The sequence below is a fragment of the Cetorhinus maximus genome, chromosome 23 (genome assembly GCF_964194155.1).
Source record: "Cetorhinus maximus chromosome 23, sCetMax3.hap1.1, whole genome shotgun sequence".
In the NCBI taxonomy this organism is placed as follows: Eukaryota; Metazoa; Chordata; class Chondrichthyes; order Lamniformes; family Cetorhinidae; genus Cetorhinus; species Cetorhinus maximus.
The window spans coordinates 25,864,436-25,884,814 of NC_135901.1; the positions used below are offsets into that span (position 1 = coordinate 25,864,436).

The following is a 20,379-nucleotide window of genomic DNA, read 5'->3' on the forward strand; positions in this document are numbered from 1 at the left end:
AACTAGTTGGCTGTATCGAAATTCTCAGCCGGTGAGTTATCGCCGGCTGGGTCATGAAGGAGGGAAGGAATCGGCGGGTGGGTTGGGAGGATTCATAAACACCTCGTGTAGGCTGCAAGTCCCGAATACGAAGCTCGCGTATGGTATTTGAACCGGCTACAACTGCTCGGGCTTTTCCCCGAGACAGGCCCCAGTTAACGGCCGCCACCTTTATCCGGGATAATGTTGCAGCCGGGGCGCCTGCGGAGACAATGAGGGCGTTCTGGGATCAGCCCCGCCCCTCATTCACTCCGATTGGTTGGAGGACCAGGCTTTATCACTCCGGCCTCCAGCCGCATCCCCTCTTCCTATTTGTCCGACCCTCCCGTCAATCACTCCCCGGGCATTGTGAGCTGGAGTAACCGTTATGAATAATTATCAGCTCCTGGTTTGCAGCTGCGGGGCTTCTCCCTCCCGGGAACAGGCCCAGGTTAACGGCCGCCATCCTGGGTCAGCGAGTGGAGGATGGTTCACATCAGAGGATGGGGGACAATAAATAAGAGGTTACACTTTGGGCTCAAATCAATGAGGAATCTGATCTGTGGGAAGGAAGGAAGGAACGAAACCCTGGGAGGTGGGCGGGGAGGATTCAGAAACACCCGCTGGAGGCCCCAAACCCCCAGCAAGAACCTGCAGGCCCCGCGTTTGTTGCATTTTAACGTTATGCGCGGCCATGTTGGTGAAGCAACAAAGAGTGGGCGGGGCTTCAGGGTCCCAGTGACCAGGAGAGAAAATGATTGATTCATTGATGATATTCTCACTCTGCACAGAGGCTTGAGAACGGAACCCAGCCAGAGTAGAGAGAGAGAGATAAAACTGGGAGTGAGGAAAGGAATGGTGTGATGTGTTTGGCAGGATGACCAACTCTCATGGAGAAAATTGAGGGACAGCCTGCCGTGGGAGTCCATACGAGTCGGTGGTGGGATGCTGTGTGGGGTGCTGCCAGAGTTGGTGGGGCGGGGGTGGGGGTGATGGGGGGAAATAGCTGCAGGAGATGTTTGAACGCAGAAGCAGTAGACGGTAGGGTGCGACCAGAAGGTTCCAATTTGTGGGACAAATAGTGTTCCGGCACCAGGACAGTTGACTCTCAAATACGGAGGAATGCTGTAAAATACTGTACAGTTGGTCACTCTGGGGTTTGGATTCCAGCACGGGGAGGAGGGAGACTGTGTAGGGTGAGGATTTACTGCTTTGCAGGAACAAGAGGATAGCATGTTCCATAGAAACTAGGTTTGTCTGTTGAGAATTTCTATCCTGTATTTACACTGATGAGTTTTGTAAACTCCTTTTCCAGGGTATTAGAACGGGTGGAGTTACAGGCAGGAAGCTCAAACCTAACATCACAGCATGGTCTGACAGAGTCACTCGATTCATCAGGACCTGAATAACATTAGCCTTTCAATGTGGAAGGAGAAATGTTTGTTCTGTCTGTGGGGAAATGTTTCAAACATTACGTGACTGGAAAATCACTAAGACACATACACCTGAGGGAGAGTGTTCCAGTGAACTGACTGTGGAAAGAGCTTTAACCAGTTACACTGCCTGGGGAAACATCAGATCATTCACAGTGGGGAGAAACTGTGCACGTGTTGTGTATGTGGACAAGGTTCAACTGATTGTCCAACCTGGAGAGACACAAAAAATACCGGCACCATGGAGAAACCGTGGAAATGTGAGGACTGTGGTAAAGGATTCACCTATTCATCCCGGCTGGAAATCCATCGACGCATTCACACTGGGGAGAAGCCGTTCAGCTGTTCTGTGTGCGGGAAGGGATTCACTCAGTCATCCGGCCTTCGGTCACACCAGCGAGTTCACACTGAGAAGAAACCGTTCAGCTGCACAACCTGTGGAGAGAGGTTCAAGTCTTCATCCATCCTCACTGAACATCAGCGAATTCACACAGGTGGGAGACTGTTCATTTGCTTCGTGTGTGGGAAGGGATTCACTCATGTATTTGCCCTCCAGTCACACCACCGAATGCACACAAAGGAGAATCCATTCAGCTGTACTTCCTGTGGAAAGAGTTTCAGGCAGTCAACTGACCTCAATGAGCATCAACGCACTCACATTGGGAAGAAGCCATTCACCTGCTCCATGTGTGGGAAGGGATTCTGTTGGTCATCTCAACTGCTGACACATCAGCGAGTTCACACTGGGGAGAGGCCATTCACCTGCTCCTTGTGTGGGGTGGGATTCACTCAGTCACAACACCTGCTGAGACACAAGCGGGTTCACAAGTGACTGCAGGAGATGGACTCTGCTGTTATTGCTGCTGTGAATCACACCTAGGACTGATAGTCTGGCAATATTAGGTTTGTTTCTGCTGATGTTAACAACCTTGGCTGGAGTTTAATATTCTGGAGATGTCACTGACTTTCAGGGCTGCAATGTCCGTTTTTAAAAGCACCATTTGTGGTCTTTCCCTTGAATACAAGAACTCTCCCCGGGAACTAGTTTACAATAAAATTTTGGATTTTACTTCAATCCTAAATTGATATTTGATGCAAAATCTACAATTCAGTGTCAGAAAGGTTCCAGTGATGAACATCTCCAGTTATAAAGTGCTGATTAATCCTTGCTGACAATTCTTACTGACTTGCACATTCTTTAGTGATACCTTCATTATGAAATTAAATTAATAAGGAACGTTAAACAAAATAGTGAAATCTTTTACAGGCACATCAAGAAAAGCTTCATCAATCAATATTGATATTGTTGAAGCTTGGAAATCGCTGAGTTCAATCATTTCTGACACAGCAGCAGCAACATTTGGTAAAGGTGGAACCCACAACAAAGACTCAGCAGAGATGACATCTGTCATTGAAGCAAAAAGCAAAGCCTACCTGATGCACAACATAAACCCAACAGCTAGAGCAATGCACAACTTGAAAGTAGCCAAGATGATTGTGCAAAAGACAGGGAGATACAGTATAAAAACACTGGATCAGCCTATGTCAAGAAATCCAAATTGCCAGTGACAATGGAAATCTATGTGCAATGTATGATGGGATCAAAAGGGCACTTGGTCCGACCATCACCAAAGTTGACCCCTGAAATCACAGATGGTGAAGTACTCACTGACAAAAGTAAACAGATATCCCACAGGGCTGAACACTACTGTGAGCTGTACCCCCGTAAGACAGACATTTCCCAGTCTGTTTGTCTCTCTCCTGCAGCTTCCCATCATGTTTGAGTTGGATAAAGAACCTGTATCTTTTGAGCTTGACCAGCCCAATTATTCTTAGCAAGCAGGAAAGCACCCGGCCAGGATGGAGTTCCAAGCAAACTGCTCAGGTACAGGAAGTCCCAGGTTTTGTGAGCACCTCCTTCTCTGGAAGGTAGCATCTGTTCCACAGGACTTGCATGATGCAGAAGTCATCACAATATACAAAAACAAAGGTGAGAGTGGAGATTGCAACAATTAGAGAGGCATCTCACTCCTTAGCGTCACAGGGAAGACCTACACTACGGTCATGCTTAAACACTTTATCTTTTTGCAGACCGAGTGTATCCAGGAACACAGTGCAGTTTCTGTGCTGGCAGATCTACAGTGGAAATTACCTTCTCCATACACCAGCTACAAGAGAAGCGTACAATTGGGATTTAAAATGCTGCCAGCTTACGTGCTGAGAAAAGTGAAACGTTATAATTACTGAGTGAAAGTAAACCTTTTAGCATGAATCACAATTTACTTGTAGAATTATAAAAGGCACCGAAAAGTTGGATTCCCTAAAGAAAAGCTTCAGCCTTGAAGTTATGATCCGGAACTTACAAGCTGTAGGGAGCTCCACCCTCTTTGACTCTTTTTGGTCTAAGAAGGTTGAAAGCATTTGTTAACCTATGACTGCTAACTTATTTAGTTTTAATTTTCTTCATTTATATTACAGTCATTTGCAAAGGCGTGTGATGAAAGCTCAACTCACCTTTGGTTCAGAGGTCAGGAACTCCAGTTCGGAAATGCATGTCAGATGACCTGAGATGGAGCGCCATTATCTTGGTGTGCCAGGGAGCAGGACACGGAAGGGGGAGAGGGAGAAGTTCCCAAACCAGGGAGAAATCCCAAAAAGTAGTCCCAGGTAAGGGATGAAGATAGGGGACATGAATAGGTCCCCTTAAATGAGGTAAAGCAAAGGAGCAGATAAATAGGCTCAGAGTTAAATAAGGAGCTGCAGTGAGCAGACTTGTAGTGAAGTGGGCTTGAGAGAAGCCCTGAAGATCTGAGAAGGCAGCTGAAGGTCGGTGACTTGGGTACCTCTTTGAAGCAGTGGTGTTCTGCTTGACACAGCCAAAGATCTGAAATTGTGCTTGGAATGTGATGCTTGAGTTTACTCGAGAATCCAGGGGAAAGGAATCTCAGGAGATATTGAAACCCTGTGAGGTGGGCCATTATTGAAACTGCCCGAGTGGGAGTGACTTTTGGAAAGAATTCCAAGGTTAGATCTTCAGATGTGGAGATTAGAAACCCTCATGAGAAAGACAAAGTTTCAGTGGAATTGGTTGGCTCACAATGTGACAAATGTCTGGGTGGGTTCTGGAGCAATCCATGGAATCTGCTTTGGTTGCATCTGTCATTGAAAATTCAGAGTGCGTCAAAGAGATAGGACAGGAATTTTAAGCTCTTTGATAAGAAAAATTGCAAGGCCTTTGGGGACAGTAGTTAACTGAATAATCAGTTATAGAACTCAGTAAAGTGATCAGTTTAGCAGAGGTGCTACTGGAAGGTGGAGTTTAGGGAACTAATTTGTTCATTTTGCAGTTGAAGAAGCAATGAGTTTAAAGTGCAATTTTTGGGTGTCTCGGGGAGAGATACAAGTTGCGTGATAAGCATCGAGTGAATGTTCAGGAATTCACCGGAAGAAAACTGTTTGCAACTGTGCCAGTCCCAAGTGAGAAGATTTTGTGTCAAGCTAGTGGTAACTCTTCAGTAGTTTATGTGTCTGTAAAGATATTTCTGGGGTAAAGGAATAACATCAATCTGAAGTGTCTTCTTTTGTTGGTATTGAGATCTTTCCAACCTTTTTGTCTGGTGTAATATAGTTCTTTTTTTCCTGTTTAGTAACTAGTTTATTCCTTGCATTAGAAGTTCATCAACAGACTCCTGTTGACGAACTTTCCTTCACAGTTTCTTCAAAAAAATTTAGGATCTGTCAAACCAGGATTCACTCTGGGATCTTATTGTCAAGTTTTAACATCAGCTGGGATTGTAACAGTAATCTGAAGAGAGAACAAAAGAGCTTGGAGAAACAAAAATGGTGTTTGGTTCATCTATGATCTGAAAAGAAAAGTTATGTAAAGTTGACACAATTGTGCACATTTGAGAACATTTGCTCCAACTTTCTGCAAACAAGCGAAGACGTTAACCCCTGTCCCACTGTGACAGTTTGAACTAAAGACTTTGCCTTTTAAAGATTTGGATTTATCCCACTTGCTGTCTTTCAAGACAAAATGTTTGATAATGGGAGATTTGGGAGTTAGGTCTAAACTGAATTGTAAGTATTTCCATCTCTGATGTAAAAATGCCATACTACATGAATATTGAATTGGACAGTAAAGTTCCTCCAGGGCTCATGAATGAGATAGAATGGTAATTGATGGGATGGCCCACTTAGAATAAAAGACAGAAAATCATACCAACAAATGGAAGTTGGAATAACTCATCCTGGGTATAGTTCAAGAGAATAGATTAATCTGGTATCAATGTACATTTAAATGGAAGAAAGGAAAGTGTAGATGAGACTAGTAAATTGATAGTGTTTTGTTGAAGATGTTAGTATCCTTGCCTCTGAACTTTTCAAGGAAACTGCATTTAATAGTCTGGCCACTACCTGAGGCATTGCAGTGGGAGATAAGCCAAGATCGTCAGACACCCTCTTGATCTTTTGGTAAGATTACCTGAAAGTCAAGAGTGGCTTGTATCATACTGCATGTGTAGCATGATGTTGGGATACTGGTGTGAGTGTGCAAATGTGATTTGCTACATGTGAAGTAATTAACATGTGGAAATGTATGGTGAACCTGCTCTGAGGAATGAGTCCCAGACATGCCCAGGAACTCAACAACACAACAACATAAAGTGATTAATGTGGTTAGTAGAATGAGACTTTTTATGTTATCAGTGCTCCATAGAGAAACAGACTTTAAAACAATCAGGATAGAATTAAACACATTAAATTCACCCTCCTAATGTTAACATTGAGTGGTTCATTGTTACACTGGGTGATCAGCCCCACTTGCAGATAGTGTGAAATACAGGACAACATCCCTGGATAATCACTGCCTCTAATATCCTCTTGGTATTACCGATGATGCTAATTTCCCTTAATGTTCATGGTCTGGTTGATGAAGAGAATCCAAAGACAGATTACAAGGGGAAAGAATATAATGGAAATGTTTGCACTGACCAAGAGTAAAGCTTTGAATCAACAAAAGGAAGATCATTCTTGAGCCTCGAGGTGGGGAATGTAGACAGGGAGGCCAGGTGAGGAATATCTGAATAATTCTAATAGCTTTATTAAACATTTCTCAAAGGTATGAATCTGTAATAGAAGCAGAAGGTCCTATTAAGGATAAGATTAGACAGGAATAGATCAATGATCTGAAAGGACAGATAATGTATGTTCTCGACACTGAGCCAGAGGGTCAGGGGATGAACTCAATACAAAGACATTATTAAGTCTCTCAGAAAGAGATGGGATTTTCAGGCACAAACTGTGACAAAAGAAATGACATTATCTCTCAGACTCACTTAAAGAGGATTAAATTATTTACAAGATGAGTTCATTAGATTGATCTTTTTCCATTTTAATTTACAAAAACAGAAGATGTTGATATTTGTTATCAAGTTAGCAAGACCTTACTAAAACAAAAATGGTTCAATGCACAAAAGCTTGGGGCCCTTGACCTGGTCTAACTTTGACCAGGGTAACCAGATTAGAACGATGTGCTGATCGCACTCACAACTCTTTCTGATGATTCCTCCCATGAGTATACAGTAATCTCATAGTCTCAGTATGTAGTCACTTGTGTAATAGAAATAAACATTAAACAACGACCCATTGTTTCCTACTTTCTGAGCTTGTTTGAAGGGGTCTGGGTCCAGATAATTGTGTAAGAACACAATGTATAATTAGCCTTTTAGAGGCCAACATCCTGTTACAATTTGAAATTAATCCAGAGATCTCTGAAAAGCAGTGGATCCATTATCAAATTTATTTCAACATAGGAAGCTGGTAAATGACTGACTGATTCTTTTCCCATGCACACAGCAGGTGAATAGCCTCTCCCGTGTGTGAACTTGCTGGTGTAACAGCAGGCGAGATGACTAAGTGAATCCTTTCCAGCAGACAGGTTAAGTGAATGGCCTCCCCCCTGTGTGAGTTTGCCAATGACTTTCCAGCTTGGATAATTGAGTTCCCACAGTCCTCATATTTTCACATATTCTCCATGTTGTCAGTGTTCTTGTGTCTCTCGAAGTTGGATACCCAGTTGAAACCTGGTCCACACACAAAACATGTGTACGGTTTCTCTCTGCTGTGAATGGTGTGATGTTGTCCAGGCTGTGCAACTGGTTAAAGCTCTTTCCGCAGCCAGTGCACTGGAACACTCTCACTTGGGTGTGTGTCTTGGTGCTTTACTCCTTGTGATGAGAACCAAACTTAATGTGCCATCTGCACCATTCCTCTCCTCCACTCCCAGTTTTCTCCCTCCTACTACTCTGGCTGGGTTCAGTTCTCACTTGTGTGCAGACTGGTAATGAAATCAATGACTCAATAATTTTCTCTCCTGGTCACTGCAACCCTGAAGCCCCGCCCACTCCCTGTTCCCTTACCAAGATGGCCACGCATTTGCTGGGCTACTTCCTGAAGCAAGATGGCAGCCATCAACCTGGGCCTGTTCCTGGGAAAAAGCCCCAGAGTGGCAAATGTGGGCCCTGCAGGTTCTTATTCAGGTCCTGTGGCCTTCACCAGGTTTTTCTAAAGCCTTGATCCCCTGCATGCCACCAGCTCACCTGCCTGAAGAGCGCATCCAGCACTTGCATGGTTCTGGTCAAAGCAACACAGGGCATGCTTCAGATACTGTCCAGCACTGCACCTACACACTGAGCTTGTGTGGAGTGAACAGGGCACATTTCCTTCTGCGGGGATTGTTGGGCAAAAACCCTGACATTGAAAATCCCAAATAGTAAATAATGGTTGATCTCTCTGATGCCATTGAGATGCACGAATCAATTAAATCAATAAAATTAATTTTAAAAGTCTCACAGATATTCAAGTTCACTGGAACTCTGACATGGCACAGGCCTGAATGAGATGAATCACAGCAGAATCCAACATCCGCAGTCACAGATGAACTCACTGGTGTCTCATTTCTTTCCATACACAGGATATTTAAACAGCCTCTCTCCATTACGAATGTTTTGTGAATTAACTACTTTAGTCTTTTAAAGCATTTCTCAAGGTGAGAGAATTTAATGTGCCTGTTCCAATGTGGAATTCACTCAGGGCAGGTACAACACATGTTAGAAACAGAGTAAAGATCCCTTTACACTTTCCCATCAAATATTCCCAAGGTAGGTCCAACGAGTGTTAGAATTAAATAGTGAGCAAAGCTCCCTCTAAATCGTCCCATCAAACACACCCAGGGCAAGTACAGCCCAGGCTAGATAAAGAGAAAAGCTTCCATAACGTGCCACATCAAACAGTGCCACAGAGCAGGTACAGCACGGTTTTAATAAGAGAGTAAAACTCCCTCTGCACTGTCCCATCAAACTCTCCCAGCCAATATCGAGCAGGGTTCAGGGAGGTTAGATCCCAGGCACTGCACTGATGTCATAAAGCATCACCGTTCTATCCATCTGGTCCTCTCTTTGTCCCTTTAAAGGTGGAGAACTGGGACATCCTGTCTCCAAACACATCCCACCCTGTTCATACTGAGAATCCCAGGGTGGAGAACTGGGACATCCTGTCTCCAAACACATCACACCCTGTTCATACTGAGAATCCCAGTGTGGAAAACTGGGACATCCTGTCTCAAAACACATCTCACCCCGTTCATACTGAGAATCCCAGTGTGGAAAACTGGGACATTCTGTCTGAAAACACATACCACCCTGTTCATACAGGGAATCCCAGGGTGGAGAACTGGGATATGCTGGTATGTGTCCAGGACAAATTACTATTTGCAAGGTGAAGGTACATCAGCAGCAGGGTTAGTGAAGAGGTTGATGGTAATAACCAGGCAGACTAACTCACCAGGGAAGCTGATCCAATGGGGATTCCATGGGATCCACCCAAAATACAATCATTGGCACTGTGACCTGACTGAAGAGTTTAAGATTATAAAGGGGTTCAATAATCCAAATAGGGATTTCATGAGAAACTTCTTTACCCAGCGAGTGGTGAGAATGTGGAATTCGCTACCACAGCAAGTGGTTGAGGTGAATAGCGTGAATACGTTTAAGGACAAGCTAGATACATAAATGAGGGATAAAGGAATAAAAGGATATGCTGATGGGGGAAGTGAAGAGGGGTGGGAGGAGGCTCATGTGGAGCATAAATACTGACACAGACCAGTTGAGCTGACTGGCCTGGCCCTGTGCTGTAGAGTCAATGGAACAGGAACAAACATATTTATTTTATATCTACCTGTAGTGGTAGATACAGAGTCACCAAAGAAATTTGGGCCAGACTTAGCAAGGGTCATGGCGTTGTGACCTCACTTAACAGAGTATGGAGCAGCCACAGCATCTCGATTACAACAAACATGTGTCTTGTGAAAGCCCTTGTGTGGCCGGTGACAATGTACGAGTGTGAAAGCTGGACCATCAAGAAGAATGAGGAGGCTCGAATGAGAGCTTTTGAAATGAAAGGCCTCAGACGGATATTCCATGTGTAATGGACGGCGAGGAGGACGGACAAGTGGGTGCTCGAGAAAGCTGGTGTTAAGAGGAACTTGTTTGAGGCAGTGATATCAGGGAAGCTCACAGAGTTTGGACACGTGACGCGATCAGGAGGGGAGTGTTTGCAAAAAGAGGTAATGCAAGAACATACACCTGGAAAATGTGCACAAGGAAGACCCAAGATGGAATAGATGGATAATATCAGAAGGTGGACTGACCTCTCAATGGGACAGGCAGTGAGGGCAGCAGAGAATAGAAATCAGTGGAGAAAGATTATTCATAGTGTGGCAACCCTCAGAACAAGGACAGGTGAAAAACAAGATAAGACACCTGTAATATAGGAAAAGCACTATTTACTATCCAGGATAAAATAAATGTACTTCATCTGCCTTTGTTGATCATTTCATTTCATTACCGGCCAGTCCAGTAGAAAGAAACCCTCTGACCCTCCCACTTCACCAACTGTCAGAAGGAACATGGTTCAGTCCTGGGTGTGATTAACAGCAGCAATAACAGCAGAATCCAACCCCTGTAATCACTTGTGAAATTTCTGGTGTCTCAGCCGGTGGAATGAATCACTGAATCCCTTCCCACACTCAGAGCAGGCGAATAGTTTCTGCCCGGAGCGAACTCGCCAGTGTTTCAGCAGATTGGAAGACTGAGTGAATCCCTTCCCACACACAGAGCAGGTGAACAGCCTTTCCCCTGTGTGAACTCGCTGGTGTGCCAGCAGGGTGGATGAATGAGTGAATCCCTTCCCACACACGGAACAGGTGAACGGCCTCTCCCCAGTGCGAACTCCCTGGTGTCTCCGCAGGTGAAATGAATCACTGAATCCCTTCCCACACTCAGAGCAGGTGAACGGCTTCTGCCCGGAGTGAACTTGCCAGTGTTTCAGCAGATTTGAAGACTGAGTGAATCCCTTCCCACACATGGAGCAGATGAATGGTTTCTCTCCGCTGTGAACTCGCTGGTGTGTCAGCAGTGTGGATGAATCCTTAAATACCTTCCCACAGTCAGAGCAGGTGAACGGCCTCTCCTCAGTGTGAACTCGCTGGTGTGTCAGCAGTGTGGATGAATCCTTAAATACCTTCCCACAGTCAGAGCAGGTGAATGGCCTCTCCTCAGTGTGAACTCGCTGGTGTGTCAGCAGTGTGGATGAATCCTTAAATACCTTCCCACAGTCAGAGCAGGTGAACGGCCTCTCCCCAGTGTGAACTCGCTGGTGTCTCAGGAGAAGGGATGAATTAGTGAATCCTTTCCCACAATGAGAACTGATGAATGGCCTCTCTCTGCTGTGAACTCGCTGGTGTGTCAGCAGTGTGGGTGACTGAGCGAATCCCTTCCCACACTTCGAGCAGATGAACGGCCTCTCCCTGGTGTGACTGCGTCGATGAGTTTCCAGCTCAGACGGGGTTCTGAATCCCTTCCCACAGTCCCCACATTTCCATGGTTTTTCCATGGTGCTGGTGTCCTTGTGTCTCTCCCGGTTGGATAAATAGTTGAAGCCTCGTCACACACAGAACACGTGTACAGGGTCTCCCTGCTGTGAATGGTGTGATGTTTTTCAGGCAGTGTAACTGGTTAGAGCTCTTTCCACAGTCAGTGCACTAGAACACTCTCACTTGGGTGTGAGACTTGGTGCTGTTCCGGTCAAACTGATGTTAAAATGGCCAATGGTATTCACATCCCAACGAATCAAGTGATGTCAGATCGTGATGTGACATTTGTTTTGCGATTTCTGTCTCCAAATCTCGCCTTCTAATATCCTGTAAAACGAATTTACAGAAAGTCATCACCGTCAGTACAGGATGGAAATTCAGAACAGACAATTCCAGTTTCTATGGGTCATTCTCTCCTCTCTCGTTCCCCAAAAGCTGTAAATCTCTGCCCCACACCCTCTCCCTCCATCCTCACTCTGCTGTACCTAATATACACCCTCCCCATTCTCCTGAAAGTGCTGCTTCAAGCTGATCGACAGATCAATACACACTGCTTTCTGTCCTCAGCACAGAGATCATAACATCATAAGAAATACAAGCAGGCGTAGGCCATTTGGCCCATTGAGCCTGCTCTTCCATTCAATAGGATCATGGTTGATCTGATTGTGACCTTAAGTCCACTTTCCTGCCTGTCACCCATGACCCTTGACTCTCTTGTCAATCAAAAGTCCGTATAACTCAGCCTTGAATATATTCAGTGACTCGGCCTCCATTACTCTCTGGGGAAGAGAATTCCACAGAATAATGGCCCTCTGATAGAAGAAATTTCTCCTCAATTCCATGTTAAATGAGAGCCCCCTTATCTTGAGGCTCTGCTCTCCTAGTTCTAGAATCCCCCACGAGGGGAAACAGCCTCTCTTCATCTACCCTGTCAACCCCCCTCAGAATCTTATAGGTTTCAGTAAGATCACCTCTCATTCTTCTAAACTCCCATGAGTACAGGCCCAACCTTTCCTCATAAGACAACATCTTCATTCCAGGAACCAGCCTGGTGATCCTTCTCTGAACTGCTCCTAAGTTATTCTTGGGAATAGCTCCCCTTAATTAAGGACACCAAAACAACACACTGGGGAGAGGTATTGTGATCTGAAAGCTATTACAGAGACATAGCTTCAAGGTGGCAAAGGCTGGGACCTGAATATTCAAGGGCACATGATGTTTCAGAAGGACAGGAAGCTAGGAAAAGGTGGATGGGTAGATCTGTCAGTTAAGGATGACATTAGTACAACAGAGACGATGACCTTAGTTCTGGAAATCAAGATGTAGAATCAGATTGGGCAGTGATAAGAAATAGTAAAGGTAGGAAGTCACTTGTGGGAGTAGCTTATAGGCCCCCTAGTAACCACACTGTAGGACCGGGTATCCAGGAAGAAATAATGGTAGGTATTAATCCAGGTATAATCCAGGTATTTTTATATTTATTTTTGTTTTGGATTTCCAGCGTCTGCAGTTTTTTGCTTTTAAGAAATAATAGGGGCTTGTGAGAAAGATACACCAACAATCATGGGTGATTTTAACCTACATGTAGATTGGATGAATCTGAATGGCAAAGTTAACCTGGAAGATGAGTTCATCGGGTGTTTTCGGAACAATTTCTTAGAGCAGCATGTGCTACAGACAACCAGAAAGCAGGCTATTCTGGATCTGTTAACGTGTAATGGGAAGGCATTAATTAATGGCCTCATAGTAAAGGTGCCCCAAGGGAGCAGTGATCATAATATGATTGAATTTTGTATTCAGTTCGAGGGAGAGAAGAATGGGTCTAAGACTAGTGTTTTGAACTTAAATAAGGACAATTATGAGGGTATGAAGACAGAGGTGGCCAAAGCAAACTGGGAAATTAGACTAAGTGTTAAGTCAGTAGAGATGCAGTGGCAGATATTTAAGGAGATATTTCATAATACTCAGAAAGATACATTCCATTGAAAAAAAAGACTCTAGGGGAAAGACGTACCATACGTGGCTAACTAAGGCAGTTTAAGATAGTATTAAATTGAAAGAAAAAGCATACAATTATGTGAAGATTAGTGGCAGGTTAGAAGATTGGACAGAATATAGAAAAAGCAAAGAACGGCTAAAAAATGAGGAAGAATTTAGAGTACAAGAGAAAGCTAGCTGGAAATGTGAAAGCAGATTGTAAGAGTTTCTATGGGTATTCAAAAAGGAAAAGAGGTAAAGTGAACATTGGTCCTCTACAGGACGAGTCTGGGAATTAATAATGGAAAATAAGGAAATGGAAGATGAATTGAACACATATTTTGCATCTTCACTGTAGAGGTGAAAGGAAGGGGGGGACTTAAAACAATTACAATCACCAGGGAAAGGGCACTGAGAAAATTATTAGAACTGAAAGTTGAAAAATCCCTGGGTCCTCGATGGTCTTCACCCTCGGATCCTAAAAGAAGTAGTTGCTCAGACAGTAGATGCATTTGTTTTAATTTTCCAAAATTCCCTAGATTCTGGAATGATCTCAACAGATTGGAAAATTCCTAAGGTAACACCTTCATTCAACAGAGGGGGACAGAAAGCAGGAAATTACAGTCCAACAAGCTTAACATTTGTCACTGGGGAAATGCTGGAATCTATCATTAAGAAGGTTATAGTGGGACACTTGGAAAATCTCAATGCAATCAGGTAGAGTCAACAGGGTTTTGTGAAAGGGAAATTGGCTTGAGGAAGTAACAAGCAATGTGGATCAAGGAGAATCTGTGGATGTGATGTACGAGATTTCCAGGATTGACAAGGTGCCACATCAAAGGTTACTATACAAAATAAGCTCATGGTGTTCGGGATAACATATTAGCATGGACAGGGGATCGATTAGCTAACAGGAAACAGACAGTTGGCATAAATGGATCATTTTCGGGTTGACAAAATGTAACGAGTGAAGTTCCACAGGGATCAGTGCTGGGCTTCAACTATCTACAACCCATATTAATGGTTTGGTTGATGGGGCTGAATGTATGGTTGCTAAATCTGCTGATGATATAAAGATAGGTAGGGGCACAATTTGCCAAAAATCATAAGGAGTCTGTAAAGTGATATAGACAGGTTAAGTGAGTGGGCAAAAATTTGGTAGATGGGAGTATAATGTAGGAAAATGTGAATCTGTGCACTTTGGCAGGAAGAATAGAAAAGCAGCGTATTATATAAACGGAAAGAGACTGCAGAACTCTCAGATGCAGAGGAATCTGGGTGCTCAGTATCTGAATAACAAAACGTTAGTGTGTAGGCACAGCAAGTGATTAGGAAGGCAAATTGAATGTTTTGGTTTATTGCAAGGGGAATGGAATATAAAAGTTGGGATGTTTTGCTACAGTTGGACAGGTTGTTAGTAAGACCACATCTAGAGCACTGTGTACAGTTTTGGTATCCATTTTCAAAAAAGGGGTATAAATGCATTAGAAGCAGTTCAGAGAAGATTCACCCGAATGATCCCTGGGATTGGGGGTTATCTTACGAGGAAAGGTTGGACAGGCTCGTCCAGTATACATTGGAGATTAGAAGAATGAGAGGTAATCTTATTGAAACATATAAGATCCTGAGGGGCCTTGAAAGGGTAGATGCTGAAAAGATGTTTCCCCTCGTGGGGGAGACTAGAAATAGGGGACACAGCTTAAAACTAAGAGGCCTCCTATTTAAGATGAGAATTTTTTTTTCTCTCAAAGGGTCGTGAATCTTTGGAATTTGTTTCCCCAGAGAGTGGTGGAGACTGGGTCTATCAATATTTTTAAGGCAAAAGTTATATAGACTCTTGACTAACAAGGGGGGTGTAAGATTTCAGGGGGAGGCAGAATGTGAACTGGAGGTTACAGTCAGATCAGCCATGATCTTATTGAATGGTGGAGCAGGCTCGAAGGGCCGAATGGCCTATTCCTGCTCATAATTCCCGCTCACCGAACAATCCCCGCCCACTCCCTCTTCCCTCACCAAGATGGCTGCCCATGTGCCTCGCTCCCTGAACAAGCCCCGCCTTCTTCTCTCAAGATGGCGGCCAGTTGCCTGGATAACCCGGGCCCGTCACCGGTGAGGAAGCTCCGCCTCCCTGATCCGCCCTGATTCGCAATATGGCGGCCGGTAAGCCCGATACCCGGCCTTGTTATCGCGGGGCCAATGACCTGTTATTCAGGGCCTAGGGCCTACCCCAGAAGTTGATCCAGTTCCTAGTCCAGCCGCGGTTTCCATTCCTACCCTGTGCTCACAATCTCTTCCCGCTTCCTGAACCGTCCGCTCCTCCTCACTCTGTCACCATGACTGACACTGAGCATGCTCAGAGAGCACACCCACACTGCATCTGCGCACTGGACTCCTATAGTCATTGATAGGGGACTTTCCGAAGCGTGGGGTGTTGTGGGTAATCAAACCACCATTGACAGATTGAACAGCTGACTGAAAATTAATGTCTCGGTATCCCAAGCGAGATCGGGGCCAAAGGCATAATACAACATAAGCGCCTATAATATGTAGAAAATTGAAAGCCTGGGCCTTCCATACCTGATATGAAGTCTGAGCAATGCACCCCACCTCCCTCACCAATATCAGATTGGAAAAGGGTCAAAAAAGGTGATCAACAAGGACCAGTTCTCGTAGCACTGCTATTTGGACCTGAGAACAAGTAATTCAATGTCAAAATTTGCAGCTGATACCAAACTAGGGGTGTATACCTAAAACTGAGGAAAAATGTAACATACACATTACAAAACTTCCAGCCTGGGCAGTAAAGTGGCAAGTGAACATTATCATAGATAAGTTGTGATGATGCACTTTGATGTGAAAAATACAAACATCACCTGCACCTGAGAAAATAAGAAAGTTACTGGTGCAGAAGAGCAAAGCAATCTCTGGATAAAAGTGAACAATTAATTAAAACCATCACTGAAAGTCAGCACATCAATTAAAAATGCTCACAAAGGAGTGGTATTTATTTCTAGAGGTACAGAATTCAGAAATAGTGAAATTATGTTCAATTCGTGTAAGATCCTGTGCACAGCTCTGGTTTCTGTTCTACTGAAAGGACAAAGAAGCACAGGTGAAAGTGCAAAAAGATTTGCAAGGATAAATCTCATAACTGAGATTTTGCAGTTTTTTGAAAGATTGAACAGGTTTGGGCTTTTATCTTTCGAAAAGAGAAGATTTTGAGGTGTTAGAGGTCTTTTAAATTATTAACTTGTGGGAGAATAAAATACTAGGGCCATATGTACAAGATGGTAACTAATAAATCCAACAGGCAAATAAGGAGAAACGTCTTTACTCAGAGAATGGTTAGAATGTGAAATTCGCTACCACAGGAGGTGGTTGAGGTGAAATAGCTTAGATGTTTTCAAAAGGAAAGGAGATGGTTACATGAGAGAAGAGAATAGAAAGATAAACTGAAAGACTGAAATGAGGAAGATGGAATGGAAGGAGATTCATGTTGAAGATAACCACCCAGGCTAGTTGAAACAAATAGTTTGTTCCTGGACCCGATATTCCCTGTCCTCACTGCCCAGCTTCTGATCAGCATGTTGCACATCCACCACTTGGACTGCACATGCTCAGAGTACAATCCGGTGCTGAGGAATCACATTGGGCTCCTGTAGTCATTGATGAGGCACATTCTCTCACATGGAAAATTATGGGTTGTAACAGTGTCATTGAAAACCCAATTGGTGAACAGTAATTTTCGCCAACACATTGAGATGGGACCAACTGGCTTGTAATCCAATGAGACAGAATTGGATCAATTCTCTGGTCTGTACAGTGTGGCCCTGGAGGTGGATTAATAGTCAGGCCCATGAAACCTCCCCCCACCATAAACTTTGTTACCCTCATTACCAGCTCCATCCCCCTCCCTGACCACAGTCTGAGGCTACCAGGCCAATTGCAACCTTAGTTTCCTATTTGACCCTGAGGTGAGGGCTGAGCTACGGACGACAAATCCTCTCCAACACTAAGATCACCTCCGTCCACCCCTGTAATATCAGTTGTTTCCATCCTGCCTCAGCACATTTGCTGCTGAAATCCTCATCCATGACTTTGTTACATCCAGAATCGACAATTCCAATCTTCTCCTGATTGGTCCCCCATCTTCCACCCTGCATAAACTTACCCTCCTTCAAAACTCTTCTGTGTGGTCAGCAGTTTAGTAGGAATAGGATCAATCGAGCAGAAGGTGGATCCCATGGACAAGAGGAGCTCTTGAGGGGATAAGGGGAGACAGGAGAGAAACTAAAGAAAGATGTGAGTTTAGGGCTACAGCTGGGCCGATCTTGAGGCGCAGTTTTTCCTGGTGGGCTAGTGAGAGGGAGGGAAGAGGAAGTGGCAGCTGATCAGATTGTCTCAATCTTAGAGACAAAGAAGCACCATGAGCTCCTCACACTTGTGAGGAGGAAGAGACAGGGGAGAGGGAGAGACCTTAACAAGGCACTAATTTGTGAGAGAGCTCAAAATGACTCATCATACTGTCTGTTAAAGCTGATTTATTTGACTTTTATCCAGAGTATTAACACATATAATAGGGATAGAGTTTATTAACATCAGCAGAAACAGATCCCAAAGCTATTTTTGTTTTGAGACAAGTGATGGATAAATACTGGGAAGGTTAATACAACATGGAGATTGTTTCAAATAAAAGCAAAATACTATGAATGCTGGGAAGCTGAAATAAAACCAGAAAATGCTGAAAAATGCTCAGCAGGTCTAGCAGCATCAGTGGAAATAGAAAAACCAAGTTAACGTTTCGAGTCCATACAGATTTCCTTCCCTGAAGGACATTAGTGAACCAAAGACCCAATCTATGGACTGTCGGTTTGAGCCTAAGGAAGACAATCAGAGTGAAGGTGTAAAGATGATGGGTGAAGACTTGGACAACATGAGTAGCTTCAAATACCTGGGGCAACTTGGACAATATCAAGAAGAGAGGACAATGACTGGATACTAATGAGATACAGATGCTGAGATAGATGTGTGGAGTGACAAGAAAGGACAGGATTAGAAACCAGTACATCAGGGGGTCAGTGAAGATTGTGGAAACATCAAAGAAAGTAGCTGAGAAAAGATTGAAATTGTCTGGTCGTTTGTTGTGGAGAGAGAGAGGAAATGTGGTGAGGTGAGTGATGGACATGGGACTGTCAGGAAGAAGGAGAAGATGAAGATCTAAGACCAGATGGAAAGATGTGGTGGCCAGAGACAGAAATGCAGTGGGATTGGAAGAGGAATGTGTGAGTGACAGGAGGAGATAGAGAAGGTGATCAAGCAGCATTGTGGTGACCACAAGTAAAATGGGAGGAAGAGGAAAAAGGAAAAAACATATCCCAGTGAACATGGTTCATTCTTGGATGTGGTTAACAGCAAAATCAAATCATGGTAGTTACTCATGAACTCGCTGGTGTCTCAGCAGGTTGAACAAGTCAGTGAATCCCTTCCCACACTCGGAGCAGGTGAATGGCCTCTCCCCAGTGTGAATCCACTGGTGCCTCAGCAGGTTGGCTGACTGAGTGAATCCCTTCCCACACTCAGGGCAGGTGAACGGCCTCTCTCCAGTGTGCGCGCACTGGTGTTTCAGAATGGTGGATAAATCAGAGAATCCCTTCCCGCACTCAGAGCAGGTGAATGGTCTCTCCCCAGTGTGAATTCATTGGTGTACAGTGAGGTTTGTTGATCGCCTGAACCCAGTCCCACAGTGAGAGCACTTGAACGGTCTCTCCTCAGTGTGAACACGTTGGTGGGAGATCAATTGCCCGGAACTTTTATAGCACTTCCCACAATCTGGGCATTTAAAAGGTCTTTCATCAGTGTGAACTCGCTGGTGTATAAGCAAGTCGGATGACCGAGTGAATCCCTTCTCACACTCTGAGCAGGTGAATGGTCTCTCCCCAGTGTGAGTGAGCTTGTGTAAATGCAGGCTGCTGGATTGAGTGAATCCCTTCCCACACTCCGAGCAGGTGAACGGCCTCTCCCCAGTATGAACCTGCCGGTGAGCCAACAGGTTGGATAATTGGATGAATCCCTTCCCACACGCAGAACAGGTCAATGGTCTCTCCCCAGTGTGAACTCGCTGGTGTGTCATCAGGTGGGATGACCGAGTGAATCCCTTCCCACACACAGAACAGGTGAATGGTCTCTCCCCAGTGTGATCACGCTGGTGTGTCAACAGGTGGGATGACTGAGTGAATCCCTTCCCACACTCGGAGCAGGCGAATGGCCTCTCCCCAGTGTGAACTCGCCGATGATTCAGCAGGGTGGCTGACCGAGTGAATCCCTTCCCACACTCGGAGCAGGTGGTCTCTCCCCAGTGTGAATTTGCTGGTGATTCTGCAGGGTGGATGAATGAGTGAATCCCTTCCCACAGTCCTCACATTTCCATAGTTTCTCCCTAGTGTGAATGTGCTTGTGTCTCGACAGGCCAGATGATCGGCTGAAGCCTCGTCCACACACAGAACACATGTATGGTTTCTCTCCATTGTGGATGGTGGTTTTCCCTTCCATATTCAAAATCTGATAATATTCACGTTAATATAAATTGGGCAACTCCGTCAGATCCTGATGTGATGTTTGGTTTCAGTTTCCCAACTGCAAATCCTCCCCTTCTAATACCCTGTGAAATTTAAAACAGAAAAAAAAGTGACAGAGAACCCACAAAAACACAAAGACAGACTGTGAAATTGTGCTGAATGAATTTATGGGACTTGCAATCGGAAAAAAGACTATGAAAGCTGAAGGGCTGTCATAAAAACCCAACTGGTTCATTAATGTCCTTCAGGGAAGGGAAAACTGTCACCCAGTCTGGACCTAAAGAGGACTTTGGACACTACAGGAGGAAAAAGAGAGAGAGAGAGAGCACGAGAGAGAGAGTGCGAGCGAGAGAGAGAGCGCGAGCGAGTGTGAGAGCACGAGTGCGAGAGGGAGAAAGGGATATAGAAAGAGAGGTAGAGAGAGGGAGAAAGAGAGAGAGAGAGA

At 44.5% G+C, this 20,379-nt stretch overlaps 3 protein-coding genes across 3 annotated transcripts in view; 2 read left to right on the forward strand and 1 right to left on the reverse strand.

Moving 5' to 3' along the window:
* Window positions 1-20,379, reverse strand: part of LOC144697912 (uncharacterized) — a 294,824-nt gene that overhangs the window by 80,816 nt on the left and 193,629 nt on the right. Inside the window, 4 exon segments of the mRNA XM_078569873.1 lie at window positions 10,723-11,169; window positions 18,897-19,166; window positions 19,251-19,701; window positions 19,704-20,017. Coding sequence (XP_078425999.1) covers window positions 10,723-11,169; window positions 18,897-19,166; window positions 19,251-19,701; window positions 19,704-19,908 — 1,373 coding nt within the window. The 5' untranslated portion in view covers window positions 19,909-20,017.
* The window catches only part of LOC144697327 (uncharacterized), a 174,774-nt gene that overhangs the window by 56,686 nt on the left and 97,709 nt on the right, over window positions 1-20,379 (forward strand). The window lies entirely within an intron of this gene.
* LOC144697339 (uncharacterized) lies at window positions 1,106-7,390 on the forward strand. Its single transcript, XM_078569327.1, has 2 exons — window positions 1,106-1,945; window positions 3,543-7,390. Exons 1-2 carry the CDS (start codon window positions 1,693-1,695, stop codon window positions 3,647-3,649), a joined length of 360 nt encoding a protein of 119 aa, XP_078425453.1. The 5' UTR covers window positions 1,106-1,692; the 3' UTR covers window positions 3,650-7,390.

Bases quoted from the DNA above. Each gene is read 5' to 3' on its own strand.
- LOC144697339 (XM_078569327.1), top strand. From the start codon at position 1,693: ATGGAGAAACCGTGGAAATGTGAGGACTGTGGTAAAGGATTCACCTAT. The intron at 1,946-3,542 runs GTGGGAGACTGT...ATCTTTTTGCAG, and splicing joins ACATCAGCGAATTCACACAG to ACCGAGTGTATCCAGGAACA.